Source organism: Conger conger, chromosome 3 (assembly GCF_963514075.1).
Source record: "Conger conger chromosome 3, fConCon1.1, whole genome shotgun sequence".
Lineage (NCBI taxonomy): Eukaryota > Metazoa > Chordata > Actinopteri > Anguilliformes > Congridae > Conger > Conger conger.
In genome coordinates this window covers 19,913,784-19,935,398 of record NC_083762.1, presented here as the reverse complement: position 1 = coordinate 19,935,398, position 21,615 = coordinate 19,913,784, and the positions used below count along the sequence as shown (strand labels likewise).

Below are 21,615 nucleotides of genomic sequence, written 5' to 3'. Positions count from 1 at the left end.
CCGTATCTCTGCTTGCCTGAGGGACATCCAGAGCTGGATGGACAACCACCATCTAAAGCTCAACCCAGGCAAGACTGAAATGATATTCATCCCTGCTAATACCTCTCCCCATCTGGATCTCTCCATTTCCCTCGGGGATACCACACTCACGCCGTCACCCAGTGCAAGGAACCTCGGCGTGGTGATGGACAGCAGACTGTCCCTTTCCGAGAACATTGCGGCGGTGACCCGGTCTTGCAGGTTCTTCCTATACAACATATGGAGAATCCGCCCCTTTCTCACCCCCTACTCGACCCAGCTCCTGGTCCAAGCGATGGTTCTGTCCCGCCTGGACTACTGCAATTCCCTCTTGGCTGGCCTCCCAGCGTCCGCCATCAGACCCCTCCAACTCATCCAGAATGCAGCAGCTCGTCTGGTCTTCAACCTTCCCAAATACTTGCACGTCACCCCCCTGCTTACTACCCTCCACTGGCTGCCTGTCATGGCTCGCATCAAATTCAAAACATTGGTGCTAGCCTTCCAAGCAGTTAAGGGGTCTTCCCCAGCTTATCTACAAAAAATCATCAGACCCTACACCCCTGCCAGACCTCTTCGTTCAGCCTCCACAGGCCGCTTGGCACCTCCCCCTCTCCGAACCTCCACCTCACGCTCACGACTGCTGTCTGTTCTGGCTCCACGGTGGTGGAACGAACTCCCCATTGAGGTCAGAACTGTAGAATCTCTCCCCACCTTCAAACGCAAGCTGAAGACACACCTCTTCAAGCAGCACCTCTTCCCATCCCTCCCTACCTCCCTGTGAACCTTAATTGTTGTCTCTGTGACTTGCTTTGTGTATCGGTATTTTTTAGTTGGCTAGGTAAGCAGTGTTTTGATAGTTAACTTTGGTCACTTTTGCTCTGTTTGTTTGTTTCTTGTTTAAAAAATTGGCCCTCGTCCTTATCTTTGTTGTACAGGTAGCAGTTCAAATTGTACTTCCCTCTAGGGTCTTTCAGCGAACTTATCCCTGGTTATGGATAGGCACTTTGTTGTACGTCGCTCTGGATAAGAGCGTCTGCCAAATGCCAATAATGTAATACCACCTCATCTGTCAAACATGGTGGCGGTTGTGTTATGGCTTGGGCATGCATGGCTGCCACTGGAACTGGCTCACTTGTGCTCATTGATGTTACTGCTGACAGCTGCAGGATAAATGCCGAAGTATACAGAAACATCTTGTCTGCTCAGATCCAAGCAAATGCATCAAAACTGATTGGATGGCACTTCATCGTACAGCAGCACAATGATCCAAAACATACCAACAAAGCAACCAAGTTTTTTTTGGCCAGGAAGTGGAATGTTATTGACTGGCCAAGTCAATTACCTTACCTCAATCCAATTGAGTATGCATTTCACATGCTGAAGACCAGACTGAAGGCAAATAGCCCCCGAAACAAGCAAGAGCTGGAGAGAGCTGCAGTACAGGCCTGGCTGAGCATCACCAAAGCAGATGTATAAAAAGGGCTGTAATTCCTACACAGTTCATAATGTTTTTGAATTATTATTATTATTTTTTTTTTTGCCAGAGTACAGAGAAAAAAAACAACAAAAATACGTCACTGTCCAAATACTTACGGACTGCACTATACAACAATGAGTTTTGCTGGATACAGCTTAGATTACAGGTTATCATTGGCGCTTTTCAGAGACATGGATAACAATTGGCTACAGGTCCGATTCCATAGTCTACTCCTTTTCCTGAGTAACCCAGATCAATATTATAAAAACTGTATTTTTCCAAACAGAATTTATAAAAACTGAATTTTTAAAAAACTTTTTGGGAAGCTACATTTTTGAGATCTGAATACAAAACTATAAAATGCTAAGTGAATAAATTCAAATATATTAATTTGATAGTTGAAAAATTCAAATCTGTTTCAGTAACCCTTATTTTCTTCTTCATGCAGGTATAAGAAAGCTTTCAGAACTGAATCTTGGTTCTAGGCTTTTGATTGCCTATGGAGTCTGTTATTGGTGTTTGTGCATCCTCGGCACAAAGTCAAGCACGTTTCCAGTGGGTGTGGGACTCCGCCAAGGTTGCCCCTTGTCACCGGTCCTGTTTGTGATATTCATGGACAGGATTTCAAGGCGCAGCCGAGGTGAGGAGAGTGTCTGGTTTGGTGACCTCAGAATTGCATCTCTGCTTTTGCAGACAACGTGGTTCTGCTGGCTTCATCAGACCGTTACCTTCAGCACGCACTGGAGCGGTTTGCAGCCGAGTGTGAAGCGGCCGGGATGAGAGTCAGGACCTCCAAGTCTGAGGCCATGGTTCTCTGCCAGAAAACGGTGGATTGCTCCCTCCGGGTTGAGAATGAGCCATTGCCCCAAGTGAAGGAGTTCAAGTATCTCGGAGTCTTGTTCACGAGTGAGGGTAGAAGGGAGCGTGAGATCGACAGGCGGATCGGTGCAACGTCAGCAGTAATGTATTACGCTGGACCGTCGTGGTGAAGAGGGAGCTGAGCCAGAAGGCCAAGCTCTGGATTTACCAGTCGATCTACGTCCCAACCCTCACCTATGGTCACAAGCTTTGGGTAGTGACCGATAGAACGAGATCACGGATACAAGTTACCAAAATGAGCTTCCTCCGTAGGGTGGCTGGGCTCAGCCTTAGAGATAGGGTGAGGAGCTCGGACATCTGGAGGGAGCTCGGAGTAGAGCCGCTGCTCCTTCACGTCGAAAGGTGGTTCGGGCATCTGATCAGGATGCCTCCCGGGCGCTTCCCTTTGGAGGTTTTCTGGGCACATTCAACTCAATACCCAGCTTAGCCTACTGCCACCGTGACCCGACTCTGGATAAGCGGGTGAAAATGGATGGTTGGATGGAAATTGGTGTTTGTCAACATGAGGACCAGAGCTATTATGAGGCTGAGAAATAAGAAAAAACTGTTAGAGACATAGGCCAAACACTCGACTTGGATGGCCAGGTTACTATTTGCTAAGTAGTGCCCAAAAGGTATTGTGGACAGATGGGACATAGTAGCAGCAGAATGAATTCTGAAGTATACAGAAGCATCTTATCAAGTTCAATCAAATGCTTCCAAACTCGTTGGACGGTGATTCATCCCACTGCAAGGCAATGATCACAAACATACACCAGTGCATCATTTGAAATCAATAATGATGCCTTTGTCTCTATTTTTCGTATTTGTCAGCCTCATATTGGCTTCCTTGACTTTCATTGGTACAACTCTGGCCCTCATGTTGACAAACACTGATCGAAAAAGGCAAACAAAGCATAGAATCAAGTCTAGATATTCAATGACTTCTTATACTGTAAGATAAGTTATATGTAGATTATGGCCTTAGATAGAGGAATAGGGTATTATATTGTTTCTAAAAATGTGGCTGTCCTAACATCAATGTTTGAGTTACGATAAATCTAGGCCTGCAATCTATGGGCCCTACCTTCTGCAGAGTTGTCACTGGAGACACCAGAATACATTGGTATTTAGGCAGTGTCAGGGCCCTGCCAGGAGTTCTCTTTCCATCCTTTAAGTTTGAATGCAATTCATAACATTCAACATACAATGTAAATATGTAACAACATACAAGTCAGTATCAATAATGATTATTTAAACTGGACAGTTAAAATCAACACTACAGTTCCAGATTCAAGTGAAAGCCAACACGGTGGAATTTGTTTTTATTATATGGAATATGTAGATGGAGATAGTGACTGCCCAAATTTAACAATTATTTGTCTACAGATATGACCTCTGTTGTTGGAAGCAGAAGTAAATAGCTAAGCAGGATTACCTCATAACACATTCATGTTTGGTCTCAGTAAAAAGAGACTAAAACCATGAATGTTTTCACAATAATATAATGGTGCTAAGCCTTGCTTTCAACAATATAAGGTCAAATTAATTAATAAGTACATTGTCTTCTTAGATGGGCTAGTTCTTGCCATAAAGGAGTGTGACACCCCCTCTCCCCCTTCCTTCCACACCTCAACTCAGGGCATGGGTAGCCTGGTTTAGCAGGAACGCAGGAACAAGCCTGGCAGGAACAAGTTTATGTGTTAGAATTTGGATTTGAAAAGGATTTTTTTTATTTTGGTGGTCGTTCCTTGGCTGTGATTTTTCCAGCTTATTTACTTTGTTCCAGTGGCACTGTACTAATTAGAAACAGCTGAGAACTTAGCTGTCCAATTACGCCTCCTAAAACAGGGGAACTATTTATAAAAAGGGATGCAATTCCTACATGGATCTCCAAATATGGATGTACATGCCATCATGTTAAAGTTGAGTCTGTACCTTAACCTCATATTCATTGTTTCATTATCAAATCCAGTGGAGTGGTGGAGTACTAAGCCAGAAATTGTACCACTGTCCAAATACTTGCTGGACCGCTGGAGTCTGTTGTGCCTAGTTGATGGCTGATTTAAAACCTGAAGGAGCCTTCAGTTTTTGGGTGAATAGTTCAGTCAGCTGTGATTATATTAAAACTAGAGAGACCATGGAGATAGAAATGAGAAATTTTGTTCAGAAAGGTCCTTTTTATTTCAAATGGATACAAGAAAAACAACTTAAAACCAACAAACACAGATATACACACTACCGTGGTTTTAAACCAGGCATACATATTTTTCAAGTAACAAAAGTGAAGTAAACAAGAAGATATGCAGTTTGCTGAAACCCCTCTGCAAATTTCATGAAATAAAACTGCGTGGTCATGGTATCCTTCTGTTCTCTTAGGACTGAAATAAAATTTTAAAAGCATAATTTCCTTCACATCAGGGTAAGAATGCACCAAATCCAGCATTTGACTTTGAGTTAGAGTAATGGCAACATCTTTTATAGGAATTTGGGTTTGACTGAAACCTTCAATTTATGTACATTAAACTAAATACTTGGTTTTTGATGCCAATCTGGGTTTACTTTCTGCAACAATAAACTGAATACTACCACAGTGAGAGGAAAACAACAAAAAAGTAATGTGTGGTGACAATATTACAGACAACAGAGTCATTAAAGTGACCTGGAATTATGTATTACCTTGCAGTGGAAACCACAAAACAATCAAATGAACTGCACTGTTACCAAAACACCTGTGACTGAAACACTATGAAGTACTCTGACCAGTGATTGGCTCATATAAGTGATTCCACTAGACAGCGGTAAAAGCTAATCTTGGATAAAACACCTACTGCAGTGTACAGAATGGAATTTACAGAACTGCTACCAGCGGTATAAAATATCATCTTGTCATTGTTAAGGAATAATTGTGGAAATAAGATTGTTTGCAAAAATATGTGATATATTGTACATGTGGGTGCACAAATCTTACATCAGCTGAATCTCACAATGAGCTTTGGAGAACTGTAGTTTTGCAGTGTGCAACATTTGAAAGTAATACAATGCAGTTGTAAATTAATTCTTTAAAAATTGTAGACAAATTTAAATCTTTGCAATGATTAAATTGTATCTTTAATGCTATATTTCTTATTTGGTCAGTACCTCAACATATGGATTTGGTGGATCCCTACCTTAGATTAGGTATCACATATTGAGTACTATAGTAAGGAACGAACACTCCCCATATGTGGGTTCACTGGCAAAAATGCTCCAGTAATAACAAAATGGACAAGCCATATTTCTATCATGCTAACTACAATTTTGTTCAATGTATTTTTGCATCCTACTGTATAGAACCAAGTATAATAAAATAAACCTGCTATGAAGACATGGTCACATCATATTCAAGTCATCAGTGGTAGTACCAATATATTACTATCTCATGTTTATTTCTATCAGATGTTCTTTCCAAAAAGAAAAAACCTGATCAATTTGACAGAAATTTCACAGTAATTTCAATTCAGCAACTGTCCAAAAGAGGAAGGTGAAATATACTCTTTGGTGTATTTTACCATAAAAGCAGTCCCAAAGATTGCAAAGAAATTGTCAGTCTTGTCAATCTAACATTCATCCAACCCTGAACACCCAATTATTAAACCAAACGCAAATTTGATATGCAGCACAGTATATGGAAAAGAGCACTTCATTTCAATGTACCAAGTTACATTTCTTTAAATGTGTTAGGTATTAGAAGTTAAAATATTTACAACACTGCAGATGTTGTAGCCTCCTCCTCCATAAAATATAGGGATCGTTCATAAAACATTTTATGGACTCAGTCAATGTATTGTCTGTACAATTACTTCTTAGTAAATGACCACAGGTTACACGAATGACTAAAATAAATGAAGAAAGCCTGTACAATTTCATGTGCCCCAGAACGCTCACAGTCAGATTATACTACACATAATATTATGTCTCAGGGGAAAAAGGCTCAATAGTGTTGTATATCGCTTGCATTTCCACTAGCATTTTTACACATATGCCAGAGTGCTGTTTAAATGCATGTAAAGACGTTGGCTTGCATTTCTATTTTAATTCCATGTATTTAGCATCAGCATGTATATCAAGTAGCAAACTCTGAAAACCAAATCAATTCCATATAAATACCAACTGTACGTTGTTTTTGAAGCAGGTATAAAAGTCTGGTTCTTGGAGCTGTTCCCTATTCCTTTACACAGCCCCACCATCTTATGGTCTCATACATTTCGCAAAAGGAACAGTTAAAATAAGTTGTTCCATTAAAACACTAAAACAATGTGATCTAGCCAGTAGCTGAACTAAGTAAAAAGTAACATGGGAAACATTTCAATATTTTGTTTTTCAAGATGCACTGAGGTATATGACCCTTTCGACTATTTTTCTCTCACTCATTGTATACTGCCAAAGCACTAACCTTTAGTATTGCCAAAAGCTTGAACATATCCAAGGTTCAACCCTCACATTAAAACAGTGCTGGTGTTCAATTTCTAAAAATGCATAACATTTGATAACTGAGGTCTGAAAAGAATGAATTACAATAATCACAACCTTTGATATGAGGGATAATGAAGGTGAATACGTCTGAATGTGTCTGTTGGTAAAATGGCATAGTGCCGTGAGAGTTTGAGTATACGTGCCTCTGAATTTATATACGTAGACTTTACTGTCAGCCAGCTGTGTTGCCTTACATATTTATGCATGTACATTACTGTACACTACACTCAGTGACCACTTTATTGGTTATTTATGAGATTTATGTTTTTGATTTATTTGTCATCTGCAGCTGTAGCCCATCCACTTCAAGGTTCAACATGTTGTGTGTTCAGAGATGCTCTTCTGCATATCACTGTTGTAACACATGGTCATTTGAGGAACTGTCACCTTCCTGTCAGCTTGAACCAGTCTGGCCATTCTCCTCTACCTCTCTCATTAACAAGTTGGTGTACAATAATAAAGTGGTCATCGAGTGTATGTGTGATGCAAGCTAGGACAAGTCTGCCATGCTTGTGTTTGTGTGTATGTATGTGAGTCTATAAAATACTGCGTAGTGCATTTCAATTTGACATTTGAATGTCTATACATTACATTTCAAGTAAGAAACTCAATACCAATTTGAGAAAAGATAAATACTGTTTGTACAAGACATTAAAAAAATAAAATAAATACAGCAAGCTATCATTTAAAGCCCTGTTCCAAAGTATCTTATTCTAAGGCAAAATAACTTTGTCTGCACTGAACTGAACAGGGTTCTTGGTTGGTATGAGTGAATATTCATATACATTAGTACCGGAGACTATAGAACAATTATTGACTATTCACCATAATCACCATAATAATGTGTGTTGGGGGGGGGGGGGGTGTTCCCAAATATTAAATCAGTTCTTCACTTATAAATGCACCCCTGCTTTCTACAGCGGTTTAGATAGTGTTCAGTTTAACCAAACTATCAAACATGCTTACCCTCAAACCATTTTTACTGGGAACCAGACCTGGGTTCAAATAGTATTTGTTTTGCATTCAAATACTTGTCTGCATTTGAAAAAGCTTGCCTGGTGTATGTAAACAAATTAAATGATCTCAAATGTATAAGCCCCGCCCTTCTGACCCTCTAGACTAATACATTAAATTTGCAGTTTCGTAGGTTTAGGACACTCACAGATGTGAGAATTCTGTATCAAGGGCACAGTAATAATCATCCTTTATCGGTACCAGTCAAAAGGGTTGTCTGTTTGCGGACACATTCATTAAGTGAATGTTATATTTCTGTGTTTAACTCTTCCCTTCTGTTCACATGAGGATCTATAGTACATGCACACATGCATGCTGTTGGGCCAATTTCAGGAGAATACAATTTTGCAGGCAATTGTGTACACACCTCTTACAAATAGCCTGTTAGACAAGAATCACTTCAAATGTAGTGCATGGCAGTAAAACATAAATAATAAATGAATTAATTACAGTATGTGACTGATTGAGCCAGCCATTTCAATGGGCTTTGACATCTAATCAGCCATAGCTTATATGCCATAACGAGTGTTAGATACAAATAACGGGTCGCTGATGTAAAGTAACCTATGAGGATCATACAAGGGACTTTAATCCCACATACCAATGCCCCCTTATATTGTAGCTTTATAGCCATGAAGGCCACCAGGGTTGTTTGTTCCATTACCTATAGCTGATGCCATTTGCAAAAAGTACCATTTTTTAAGAGTAATACGCCTGTTCTGCAATTACTGGGCACAGAGGCATCCTTAGTCCAGTAGATGACAATGCAATTTCTTTCCTCACAATCCTTCAACAGCAACAGGCATTCTATAATGCCAAGCAAAGACCATGCATTTTTTAGGCATTAATTCAATAGTTTGGCATGAGGGTGCCTCAGTGCACATATTTTTGAATGTACCGTGCAGTCCATAAGTATTTGGACAGTGGTACAATCTCTGTTATTTTAGCTTTGTACTCCTGCACGATTTGAAATGAAACAATGAATTTCAAGCAGACTGTCACCTTTAGTTTGCAGGTATTTACATCCATATTGGCTGATCCGTGTATGAATTACATCCCTTTCTATACATAGTCCCCCCAATTTAGGGGACAAATCAGTGTGTTCAGTCACCTCCTAAGAGCAGGTACAAGAAAGTTGTCAGTATCCTGTCCTGATTCTAGAATTTTGATTCCCTTTGGAGTCTGTTCTTAGCATTTGTCAAAATGAGGACCAGAGTTCTGCTAGCCATTATGATGCTGAGAAATAGGGAAAAAAACAGCCAGAGACATATGCCAAACAATAGACTTACTAAAATCAACTGTTTGAAACATCATTAAGAAGAAAGAGAGCACTGCTGAGCTCGGTAATTGCAAAGGAACTGGTACAATAGGCCAAGGAAGACCTCTACAGTGAATGACCAAAGAATTCTCTCCATAATGAAGAAAAACCTTGTCCTACAGATCAGAAAGACTCTGGCAGGCGTGGATGTGTCAGTGACTACTACTGAGTAGATCTTCACAAAAATATCTACTGAGGCTACTGATGCAAACCATTAGGTAGCTGGGAAAATAGGATGACCAGGTTACAATTTGCTAGTAGTACCTAAAAGAGCCTGTAGATTTCTGGTGTGGAAGCAAAAAGGAACTGCCCAAGAACAAAAGCACCCTGCTAATCTATGAAACATGGTGGTGGGGGTGTTATGGTTTTGGCATGTATGGCCACCACAGATGCTGGCTGACTTGCCTTCATTGATAATGTAACTGCTGAATTCTGGAGTGTACAGAAGCCTCTTATCTGCTTAAGCTCACTCAAATGCCTCCAAACTCATTGGATGGTGCTTCATCCCAAAGCACTTTCATTGGCAGTTGACAATTCACCAACAGTTCCCATGTTGACAAACACAAAGAACACTAGCACTCCAAAAGCCTAGAATCAAGACTAGATACTGAAAGCTTTCTTATACCTGCAGTAAGGAAACAGTTATTATATAGTATATATCTGACTAATCCGAATTACTGTTGGTCCCCTAAAATGGGGGGACTTAATGTAATTACTACACGTAACACCCAATATGGATGTAAATGCCAATACCAATTAAAATTTTTACCACTGTCCAAATACGGACTGCACTGTATGTCTCTTCCTAAATGTCAGCTTTGATGAACAGCAGCTTGTGTGATCACAGACAAAACTGAAATCAATGTGACAGCCAGCTCTACATTATTCACTGGCAGAATAACACATTTAAAGTCACTCCATTTTCTAGACTTTAACATAGTTACTGTCCAGGTTTGACCTGTGAGCTAAAAGGCAGAATTTACCTCAGTTGAAGTGCTATTCAGTCTTTTCCAATTGCAGCTGGTGGTGGGCTGGCAAAACAAAGTCCCTGGAGCTGATCATTCTCCATTTACTTTACAGTCGTCTGTAACTGGGAGTTGCCTGCGGGTGTGTGTGTGTGTGTGTGTGTGTGTCTAAGGGATGTATTGCCTCATGAGCCTTTCCCCTACACAGTTGTATCTGTACATAATCTCCACTTGTGTGAGTTGCACACAATAATCAGGACCAGTATGTGCCACTCCCATCCTCTGGGGGAGGGTGTGTTTTAGAGCTATCTCAGTCGACCCTTCCCTGCACTTAATGATGAGGTCTGGTTGCGACTCATCCAGCTCCTGTCCCAGTCTCTCTCCCTCTCCCCCACCCTCATACCACCACGCTCCATCATTCTTGGATGCCCCATGTCCTTTTTATAGGGGGCCACACCAGGAGCTGCAGATTGAGGGGATCTGGGGAACTGTCGAGCATCTAGTAAATCCTTGTACTGGATCTCAGGCCTGATCATTTTCAGACAGGCATGGTTGGTGGCATTGTCCAGCCCGGGCTGCAGTTCATAGCCCAGTATCTTAACCAGGCCACTCTGGAAGGGCCGAATAGTCTTGTCCCGTATTCGGCTGGCCTCCACTGGCCGCCCTCCATCCCGCAGACAGACACGTGCCATCATCTCCCGCCGAGACCTCAGGAGGGCCACCTCCGACACCATCCGTGCCCTCCCAAATTTCTCCACCTCCTCCCAGAAGGTGTGATTGAAGGCCTGGTATAGGTGCCAGTCCAGTGCATTCCACTCCCGCAGTTTTTGCCTCTGTTCATTTGAGAGCACTAAGCCGCCATTTGAACTCCCCTTGCTGCTCTTCTGCTGCCGTGCATTCAAGCTAAAGGAGACCACTGCATCCAGCGGCCAACACAGGGCATGGCGGAGCAGTACCATGGACTGGTCAAAGTGTTCTGACAACAAGATCAGACTGAAGGCCTGGCGCACAGTCAATTCTCCTTTCTGGGCCAGGGACTCAGAGAAGTTGGCATTGTGGTCCAGGCCAAAGTCGAACCACAGAAGATTGCGAGCATAGTGGTTGTTGCGCAGACGGGGGTCATAATACTGCCAAGGGTCTTCTGCAAAATCAGCTAGCCCCTTTGCTCGCTTGAAGGCAGGGGCCACAGCTTTGTAGTAGGCATATGAAGACTCTGCCAGGGCCACTGGGTCACGTAAAATTGAGAAATAGAAGGTATCACTGGGCATGACCTTCTCAACCTACAAATCAAGAGTAAGAAAACAAGAGGAACATAAGCAGACAAAAAATGTCATGCTATTATTAATTACCATTAAATGTATCAGATACCACACTCAACAACCCCAACAGTACCAAACCTGGAATCGCTCTGTCACTTCATTATCTATGGTTAATAGTACATACAAACAAACAAATCCCTTATGTGTACCGCATTCCAAACCAGGTGAACAAGCGCCACCATAGGTCAACTCTGAGATCTGTACCTCTGGCTTGTGGAAGCGCATGTGGTTGCCCATGATGCTGAAGTCCACAACACGTGGTCCCCGGTAGCCTTTTACCCTGTGGGCATTGAAGGGCAATGGGTAGCCAAACTGGTACCCCAAAGGTAGGGCAAAGCGTAGGCCCCGCTCATCCCCAAAGCGGTAGAGCATATTGAGTACAGTGCTGCTAGCTGTCTTGTGGGTCTTCAGGAACATGACGTGGTTGTGTGGCCGGCAGGAACCAAGGGATGACTCCTGAGAGTCCAGAGAAGAAAGGGAGAACAGAGGGTTGGGCCTTTCGGGTTGCATACTGCTAGCAGGGAGGCGGGGGGAGACAGAGAGAAATGGAGAAAAGGGACAGAGACAAAGAGAGATTAAATTGAGGTTACCATAGAACTTTGGACTATGTTCACATTTAGTTATCACTACTTTATCAATCGTTAACAGCCCAAAAAAGTAAACCTGAGAACTTGTACTATATTTCAAAGAATCACAGCTCCTGATTTCACTTTGAAATGTATTACATTTTACTTATTACATTGACTTATTACATTTCTGCTATTACCTATCCACGTAGAGGTTTGACGCGTTGTGTGTTCAGAGATGCTTTTCTGCATAACACTGTGGTAATTGTGTTTTTGCATTACTGTCACCTTCCTGGCAGCTTTGACCAGTCTGGCCATTCTCCTCTGACCTCTCTCATTAACAAGGTGTTTCTGCCTGCAGAACTGCCGCTGAATGGATGTTTTTTGGTTTTCGCACCATTCTCTGCAAACACTAGAGACTGTTGTGTGTGAAAATCCCAGGAGATCAGCAGTTTCTGAGATACTCAAACCACCTTGTCAGGCACACAGTCAAAGTCACATAGATAATTTTCTTCCCCATTCTGATGGTTGATGTGAACATTACCTGAAGCTCCTGACCCGTATCTGCATGATTTTATATATTGGACTGCTGCCACACAATTGACTAATTAGATAATCGCATGAATAAGTAGGTGTACAGGTGCAGTGTGCCTGTCTACCCTAGCTGCTCCCACTCCCCTTGGCCCCTCGACATTAGCTCAGGTGGTAAGGCAGTTGGAGAGCTGCTGGTTCAGTCCTGGGTGAGTTGAAGTGTCCATAAGCAAAACACCTAAATCCCAATTGCCCCCAAAGAGCTTGTTGGTGCCTTGCATGGCATCTTTTTGCAACATTTTCTCAACGCTTTTCACAAGCATACCCCACCCTGCTCATTTGCAGCCACTAGCATCATGTTCCTTGGCTCTCCTTTCCTTCGGTGCCAGTATACTGCACTCACTGCCTTTGAGTGCAGTTCAGGTTAATCCCCTCACCCCTCCTCCCATTTTCCCCATCCACAAGCTGTGGTGAAAGATTGCAATCATTCAGCAGAGATAAGTGTTCTAAGAGAAAAGGGTGTGGTATCACTCCATAATAATGAAAGAAAACATCCACACAGGTGACACAGCAGTGATCTTGCTCCTCACACGAACACAGTGTCTTGCCACGTATAGCCATTTAATTACTCACATTTTGCAGTGCACCTTTATTGCCATTGCCGTATATTGCCATTATTTAACATTTTGTATGATAAACTGTCTTCACTTTAACCTGCATCCTCTTTGATTCTTAACATTGCACTTCACATTTAGGGGTTTTAAGGTCCTAAGATAAACATAGAACTGTGTTTGGTGTATCTGGAGGGATTTTAACAGTGACTAGTTCATGACAGTGGACTTACATGACACATGTCCCAGTGCATTAGGATCAGTTAACGTGAGAAAATCTTACCCTCGGTTTAGGCTCTGGGTCCTTGTGCCATTATAAAATGTGTGGATAAAACCCTGCTGCTACTATATCAAATATGCACATTCTGACGTAAGTGAGAAATATGCCATTTTATTTTCAGCAGAAGCCCTATGCATCTTCTGAAGCAGTGGTAGACCCAGCTCTTCAGAGTGAACCATGCCCTGACCCTCTTTAGTTATCCTCTTTATTTTTGCATTTCATTTTGGCATAACGAGTTATGGCTGTGTAAAATACGTTAACATTTTATAGTGGCATTTACTTTTGTTCACAATACAAACTGTTGGTTTATTCAGTTAACTTTTCACTAATTGATTATAGTTGGGTCTCCTGTGCCTCCTTGGTGACATCATATTTTTGTATTCCTGGGACGACTCCTGATATTCTACACTCTGGATAAAATTGTCTGCTAAGTGATTGACTGTATTGTTTATTTTACTTTTCAGCAGGGACTGGCATAAATGGAAGAAATAATGTAAATAATAATTAGGCTACATGTGGGGGGGGGGCATTAACAGGGAATTGCTACAAAAGAGCATGCATGCTCAGTCCACCTACCCTGTATAAATAGAGGTTCATAAATAAATAAATACATAATTAAGTTAAAGAGTACACTGGCTATCTTGATGCATGCAAAACATGCAATAGTTGTCTACACAGCAAGTTAAATTGCCAATAAAATGTTACTTAATTTACCTAATCTCAGTCTAAAGAAACAATATGGTGTCATCCCATCACTTCCTGTTTTACAAGAGTATAAACAGGAAGTGTAACAAGCATGCAAACAAGGTAACAAGCACAAAAACACTTTGTCATCCATCAGCATGCGAAAAGCCAAAGAATTGTCAATTCAGAAGAGACAGATGTTAATTCCATCCATCCATCCATTATCTGAACCCGCTTATCCTGATCAGGGTCGCAGGGGGGCTGGAGCCTATCCCAGCATACATTGGGCGAAAGGCTGGAATACACCCTGGACAGGTCGCCAGTCTATCTCAGGGCACACACACCATTCACTCACACACTCATACCTACGGGCAATTTAGACTCTCCAATCAGCCTAACGTGCATGTCTTTGGACTGTGGGAGGAAACCGGAGTACCCGGAGGAAACCCACGCAGACACGGGGAGAACATGCAAACTCCGCACAGAGAGGCCCTGGCCGACGGGGATTCGAACCCAGGACCTCCTTGCTGTGAGGCGGCAGTGCTACCCACTGCACCATCCAGATGTTAATTGACCTTCACAATTCTGCTAACGGGTACAACAAAAATACATGAACGGTTAAACATACCACCTAGCACAGTACGGGAAATACACATGTCCCCATGGATGGTGAAGAAGGCCATAAAGAAACAACAAGCCATTTTTTGGTCTGGAGGGTAGGTCTTTAGGTAGCCTAAAAATCAAGTTCAAATATGTGGGTCATGCAAGTAACCAAAGAGAAAGTCACATGCAATGTGTGCAAACATCAACTGCCTATTTTCCCCTCTAAAACAAATCGAGAGGATTATGCCATGTCAGAAATTTGTGCCACTAAATGCTATAATTGTGCCACCAGGTGAAAACGTTCAACTGTTATTGGCTGCCCATTGTCCACATGATTAAGGTGCCTGCTCTGTAAATCCACAGGAACGCTGTCTGTTTCTCTCTGGTCCAGCTCCCCTCACTCCCCAAAAACTTCTTCTTCTTTTTTTTGGGGGGACATAGAGCACCAAACCACGCCCAACATTCCTCATTCTGAAAGTCCTTTTGCTTTTAAGTTTGAAGGCAATCTAACATCAAATTAAAATCATTGTGATTGAAAATCTTAACGTTGATACAGATACAGTAATGGTTGTTGAAGCCTGACAGTTGGAATCTACATTTTAGATGCAATTCCAGCTTCAAGCAGAAACCAATTTTTTCTGTTACATGGAAAACATATTTTGTTTCTTGAAGGTGCACATTGCTACTGACTGGATTTAACAATTACTTGTCCACAAATATCACCTCTATTGTTAGAAGAAGACTGACACTTTTTTAGAGGTATTCAATGACTGAGCTTATGTTCCTCATACAATATTCATGTTTGCTGTCATTAGAACGAGAGTAAAGTGGAGGGTATTATCCGTATGTGATACGGAGTCTCATAAAGCTAGTCTTCCATGGTGTGCTATGGAGCATATATTTAACAACATTTACAGGGTATATTGTGGACTTGACCCTTTTGATGAATTTTCAACAATCCTGGAATGAAAGGAGTGAATTTACTCCTTTCCACTCACAAATCACAAATTATGCTGCCATGATCATAGTTAACTGGATATAACAATTTATAAATTTAATATAATTTTTTTTTTAACAAATTAAAAACAATTAAAAAATTAATATGACATCAGGGAGAGTATTTTTACTACCTTCATTGATAAACCGTGATCCGTTATCTTAACCCGCTTATCCTGAACAGGGTCGCAGGGGGGGCTGGAGCCTATCCCAGCATACATTGGGTGAAAGGCAGGAATACACCCTGGACAGGTTGCCAGTCCATCGCAGGGCACACACACCATTCACTCACACACTCACACACTCACATTCACACTCACACTCATAGGCAATTTAGACTCTCCAAGACCTGCATGTCTTTGGACTGTTGGAGGAAACCGAAGTCCCCGGAGGAAACCCATGCGAACACAGGGAGAACATGCAAACTCCACACAGAGAGGCCTCGGCCAACTGGGATTCAAACCCAGGACCACCTTGCTGTGAGGCGGCAGTGATACCCACTGCACCATCCATGCCGCCCCTTACCATGTAAAAACATTTTACTTCCAAATGAGTTCATGGGAGACTTCACAAGCCAAGTAAAATGTAAACAAGCCACATTTTTTATATTATTTTTAACCCTGATTTTTCCCCTCCCAATTTGGATGGCCCACTTGGTATTCATAGCACATCTGAACACTCAACATCCTCCACTGATTCACGAGAGCATACATATTTTTCCAAAGCACATGCTGCCAGACACTGGTTCATTTAACTTTAACTGTGCAATCCACCAGCTGACCAGTCATTATGTCATCAGAGAGGACAGACTGGCACAGGCAGACTGCAGGCACCCAATCTACCAGACAAGTTCCTCTTGGGCAATAAGATGGCAACATTAAGTTCAACTGTGTGCTGCCCTATGGGGCTGCTGGCCACAGTTGTCATAGGCACAGTCTGGATTCCATTCTGTACTGTGGGACATGTTATTTTATAAGTTCTGTGTTTTAACATGACAAGGCACATTATGTGCAAAAAACAGTTCCCTGATTCTCACCATATAATTTATATTGTGAAAGTATGCACAGGCATACTTTCTAGTAAACTTTACATTCTGGCATCAGATGAGAAATGGTACCTGCCCATCAGTACAAAACCGCCATGTCGTATTATATGGTCCAATACCTCCAACTTAGCCCTGCAGTCCCCTCTTGTCACAGGGACATTAATGAGGTTGCGAGAAGGCTTAGTCCCAACTTAGCCTCACCTGTATCCCCTCTAAGCCACGATAAAGGTAGTGGTAAGGGTTGGTGAGCCATGAGAACCAAGGCATATTGAATTAGAAGGCTTCAGAACCCAGTTACTGCTTGGAAAAAAATAATAATTAAAAAACGCTAAAAGGCAGTTTAAAAAAACAAACTGAATGGACTGAAACCAGAAAAAGGAAATTAATTATGGAAACAAAATAACATTTTCTGACCCAGAAAATTAAATAAAATGGAATTTACTTCGCGTGAAACATGGGTTGAAACAGAGATACATGCACTATCGTATATCCAACATAATCTCTTCCCTTCCAAAATTCCAAGCCCAGTAGAGGAAGAGAAGTGGACAGCCTAAGCAGAATCATGACCTGTGTTAATGTTGCTAGGCGGAGGGAAAAAACATAGCCATGAAGACAGACAATGTTCTGTTATCTCTAGTTTGTTTGGGGTGACATGGCTCAGGCAGTAAGAGCAGTCGTCTGGCAGTCGGAGGGTTGCTGGTTCAATCCCCCGCCCGGGCTGTGTTGAAGTGTCCCTGAGCAAGACACCTAACCCCCAAATGCTCCTGACGAGCTGGTCGGTGCCTTGCATTGCAGCCAATCGCCATTGGTGTGTGAGTGTGTGTATGAATGGGTGAATGAGAAGCATCAATTGTACAGCCTACCATTTGTTTTTCTGTAGAAAATGAGGATGAACATATACTAAGACACAGCATTGACTATGTTAGTAAATTCTGAATTTACTGAGGAATGAGAAAATGACCTTTATCTCAGTGAAGAAGCAGATCAACCGTTCTTAGTAAAAAGCAGGAAAGTTTATTACAGTCAGGAAAATGTACAGAAACCCAATGATGTTTGGGGTGTTTTAAAGATTTACATTTGCATATATTCAAATATGTCTACAAATTAAGTGTAACCTCTGATTGGTGGTAAGGAATTGCACCTATCCCGAGCACTTCAGATTGGGCCATTCAAATCCTTAATGGTTGTGAGGCCTTGCCCCGCTCCCCCCTGGAGTCCAGTGGAAAATCCCCAGAGGGGGAACCTTGAAACTGATAGCGGTCATTACCATGTATATGTGAAGTGGTCCAATATACAAATTTGTCTGTCTCCCCACAACCCTTTACATTGTTATATCATATTTTAGTTAAGACATTAGAACTATTAAAAAGATTGTGATTAATCGCATCAGAAAAATAAATTAAAATCACAAAAAATGTAACACTAGAGGCATAATATGAGTCATGAGTTTTGAGTCTGTTGCAAACCAGTATGAAAATATTTCAGGATTATTCTCCTCTCGTCTTCTGTACAGTGAGGGAAGCTCTTGAGAAAACCTTACAACTATCGATACAAATCCTCAATAGATGACTGTCGGTCATAAATTCACTTCATCTTGGCAACAAAGTCAGTGATGGCTGCTATCAACTATGTATACAAAGATTTTGGACCAGTGACAAATTGTATGAATACATGTTGCTTACATTTTAACATATCACTTAGTGGCATACTATGCATAATTTCTTGCCTTGCTTCCGTACGCCCACATTTCCAACCCCACCTACACCCCCAGATGATTATGTCTAGCTGTTGGTAGCTTTGAAACACACTATATTCAAAGCGACTATATTAGTAGTCACTTTCCACACAAGCCATTCAGCTAGCTATTTCACTGACGTTACTCGTGTTTGTATTTAGTTAGTAGCTAGTTAGCCAAGTTACTGTAATCACGTCTCTCACAAAAGTATTCTCCTCTGGCAAGCTTTGTCGGGCAGGTTTGTAGCCTCGTATTGCACACTGCTATAATCATGTCTCTTTAAAAAATGCAATAATAGCTGCATTCATAGCAGTCAAAAGTATGCCGAAATGCTCAACTGACATACCGATAGAAAAAACCAAATACAGAAATGTTATGAGGTAGCTAACTTTACCTAAACATTAGTGGTGACTGAATGAACCAATGCTAGTCACTGTTAGCACTCAGTTTCCACTAGACTGCATTTCCCAATTTTCAATGTAAGACAATTCTCACAAACGATTCAATTCATTGTCACTTTTATTTTTATCAGACATCTCAAGTCTTCTGAAAGTCCAGGAGTCTTTTGGATTTAGGCATGAACTCCCTGTCCAGTAGAGTAAATCTGCTGGTAGAATCTCCCAAAAATACGCAGTAGTAGGCAGGGGGACTCAGCTATCTGTCAACTGATGCCGAATGCTGGCCAACCACTTGCTTATCAGTTAGCCACCATGGCTATCTCTTGTACAGCCAATCCATACATGTCCCTCCTCCTCCCTCAATTATTGGACCATAGAGCTTATGAGTTCACTATATTGGACACATGCAGCACAGAGAGTAAAAAGGGCCACACCCAGAAACGTCCCAAATAGTTTTTAGAATAATAAATACAAGTAGATTAACAAGGTATTAGGCAGAAGTGAACACAGACAAAGGTTGCTAATGTATCATAGTCATAATAATCAATATCATAATGACTGAGCATGTCTGTTTTATATTTTCATGGGGGAAATCCTGCATAGTATACCTTTAAGTTGACATATTACCACACTGTTGTAAATATTTCAAGTATTAAACAACACTATATGCTGTGATGTGACAGCTGTGATAATGTAGCATGAGAATAACTAGAACTGGAGCTTGAGAATAAGAAAAACTTGAACTTCCTGCAACACCATATCTCCCACAATTTCACAAGATAATAAACAGGAGGGGGTTCAGTGGTAGAGACTGAAAAATACATATTGTTCCTGCCCCTCAGACCCATAATGGTACCTCTGAAGAGCTTTGTGGGGATTAATATTCTTTCACCAGCAGAAGTTTTTGTTATCAAGCATGACATAAGATTGAATGCCAAACAGAGCTTCATATTGGACAGAAACCAAGTCAAAGGATGAAAAGGATGGACCAAGAAACAAAAGTGGGAACAAATTCATTTCTCACCTCTTGCTGAAGATGACTCCCAGCAGCTGCCCAGCAAAGACAATGGCCAAGAACACCAGAAGGGCTTTCCAAAGCAGCCCCAGCCGATAACACCCCAATAACCGCATCCTCCTGGGATGAGCACCAGTGCAAAGAAAGACAGAAAGGATTCAGAAGATACGAAACAAAATAGCCTCATAAAACAAATGTTTATTTGCAGAACATTTTAGATTTAGATTTAGCTGACACATAATGGTAAGACTATTTTCTGTCAACGCAAGCAAGTCAAAAGTGTCTTGCTTCAGAAAACAGAACTTCAAATCAGTGCAGTAAGCTATAAAATAAGCAATTCAATAGCTCACTCCTCACACAATTCCCACCGTGCTTTACCGTTATGTTACGGGTATTGTATTTCTGACAGTTTCATAACAAGCGGTTTCTGCTATTTTACGCTAGCAATAATACGTTTATTTAAAATATATAATGTGCATTGTTTGCCTCGTGCACGAATGATGTAGCCTATGGTTTGACGCATCGTTGTGAATATAACCGCGACTCTACGTCCGTGTTTTGTGGACGTTAGTATCAATTTGATATCGAGGACAACCTAGTCCCAGAAACTACAGCATTTAGGATGCCCTACGATTTGGACCTTCAAGATGGAGGAAAGCGTGTCCGATAAATTGTTTTAGGGAGACATACGGAAACCATCAGTCCTGTAACATAAGATTAATGATGGATCAAACAGACCGTAGACAAAAGGCCTTTGTTATTGCAGGCTTTATCGGATAATACCCCCACAAACCCTCCCACTATTCGAACTACATCCAGTATAGAAATCTCTGCATGGCTTTTAAAGTGCATTCTCCTTCCATCCCGGATCTCCACTTATTGTCGCGAAAGAGTCCGCTTACCTCGCTTTCCGTCTAAAAGCCATGACTGAACTGGGCCGGTCTCGGTTATGCGCAGCGCTTGGCGCTGGCAACCACGGCGCATCTCGGAGTCTCCGACAGTGTTCTCAGAGAAAATGCGAGCACTAAGATCGGAGGGAGAGGGGAGGCGCAATTTTCAGTGTGTGTGTGTATGTATGGGGGGGGGGAGTGGGTCATACACAGACATGCGTGGGTCGCGTTCTGACGTCAAACGGCCACCAAATTGCCTCGTCCAGTCTGCTGATGTAGACGAAAAATGCTGCCTTAACTACTTGCCATATATTGGTATAAATAATAGGATAACGATAATGTAGACGTGCAAAACAAATTCTGAATAAAAGTAATTCTGTATTCCTGTGATTCGAGCAATACAAACATGCTGGTAAAATAAAAATATAGCCATTAATACCCTTGCATTCATGTGCAAACAATGTGAAACGAAATGATTCTTTCAGACCATGTTTCCCATTGTGATACAGCAGAAGGCAATGAGGCAGAATTTGAATAGCATATGTAAAAGAATTCTCACAGTATGCCAAATAGATATATATTAGATAGAATATTCAAACCTGGGATGAAAAGATATGATTCCTTCTCTATACTTTTTGAGCAGCTAGATAAGGCAATGCATAGCTACTGATATTGTTTTCTTCCCTATGTTAACCAGTTTTATTCCGAAGGCCTTATATTTTTAATTTGTTGCCACATCATGGATATCCCATATGTAACTCTATAAAATAAGTTCAG

At 41.5% G+C, this 21,615-nt stretch overlaps 1 protein-coding gene across 1 annotated transcript; it reads right to left on the bottom strand.

The window, feature by feature from the left end:
* Positions 1–10,470: 10,470 nt before the first annotated feature.
* On the bottom strand, positions 10,471–20,873 carry gal3st4 (galactose-3-O-sulfotransferase 4). The gene is made up of 4 exons (XM_061233895.1): positions 20,851–20,873; positions 19,958–20,068; positions 11,689–11,995; positions 10,471–11,445 (listed from the first exon to the last, which is right to left on the bottom strand). Exons 1-4 carry the CDS (start codon positions 20,871–20,873, stop codon positions 10,471–10,473), a joined length of 1,416 nt encoding a protein of 471 aa, XP_061089879.1.
* Between the last annotated feature and the right edge of the window lie 742 nt (positions 20,874–21,615).

What these genes read in the sequence shown, in the direction of transcription:
- gal3st4 (XM_061233895.1), bottom strand. Translation starts at nt 20,873, where the DNA reads ATGGCTTTTAGACGGAAAGCGAG. An exon ending in GCTTTTAGACGGAAAGCGAG is followed by an intron (nt 20,069 to 20,850) that starts GTAAGCGGACTC and finishes TGCTCATCCCAG; the next exon opens with GAGGATGCGGTTATTGGGGT. An exon ending in GGAGTCATCTTCAGCAAGAG is followed by an intron (nt 11,996 to 19,957) that starts GTGAGAAATGAA and finishes CCCTGCTAGCAG; the next exon opens with TATGCAACCCGAAAGGCCCA.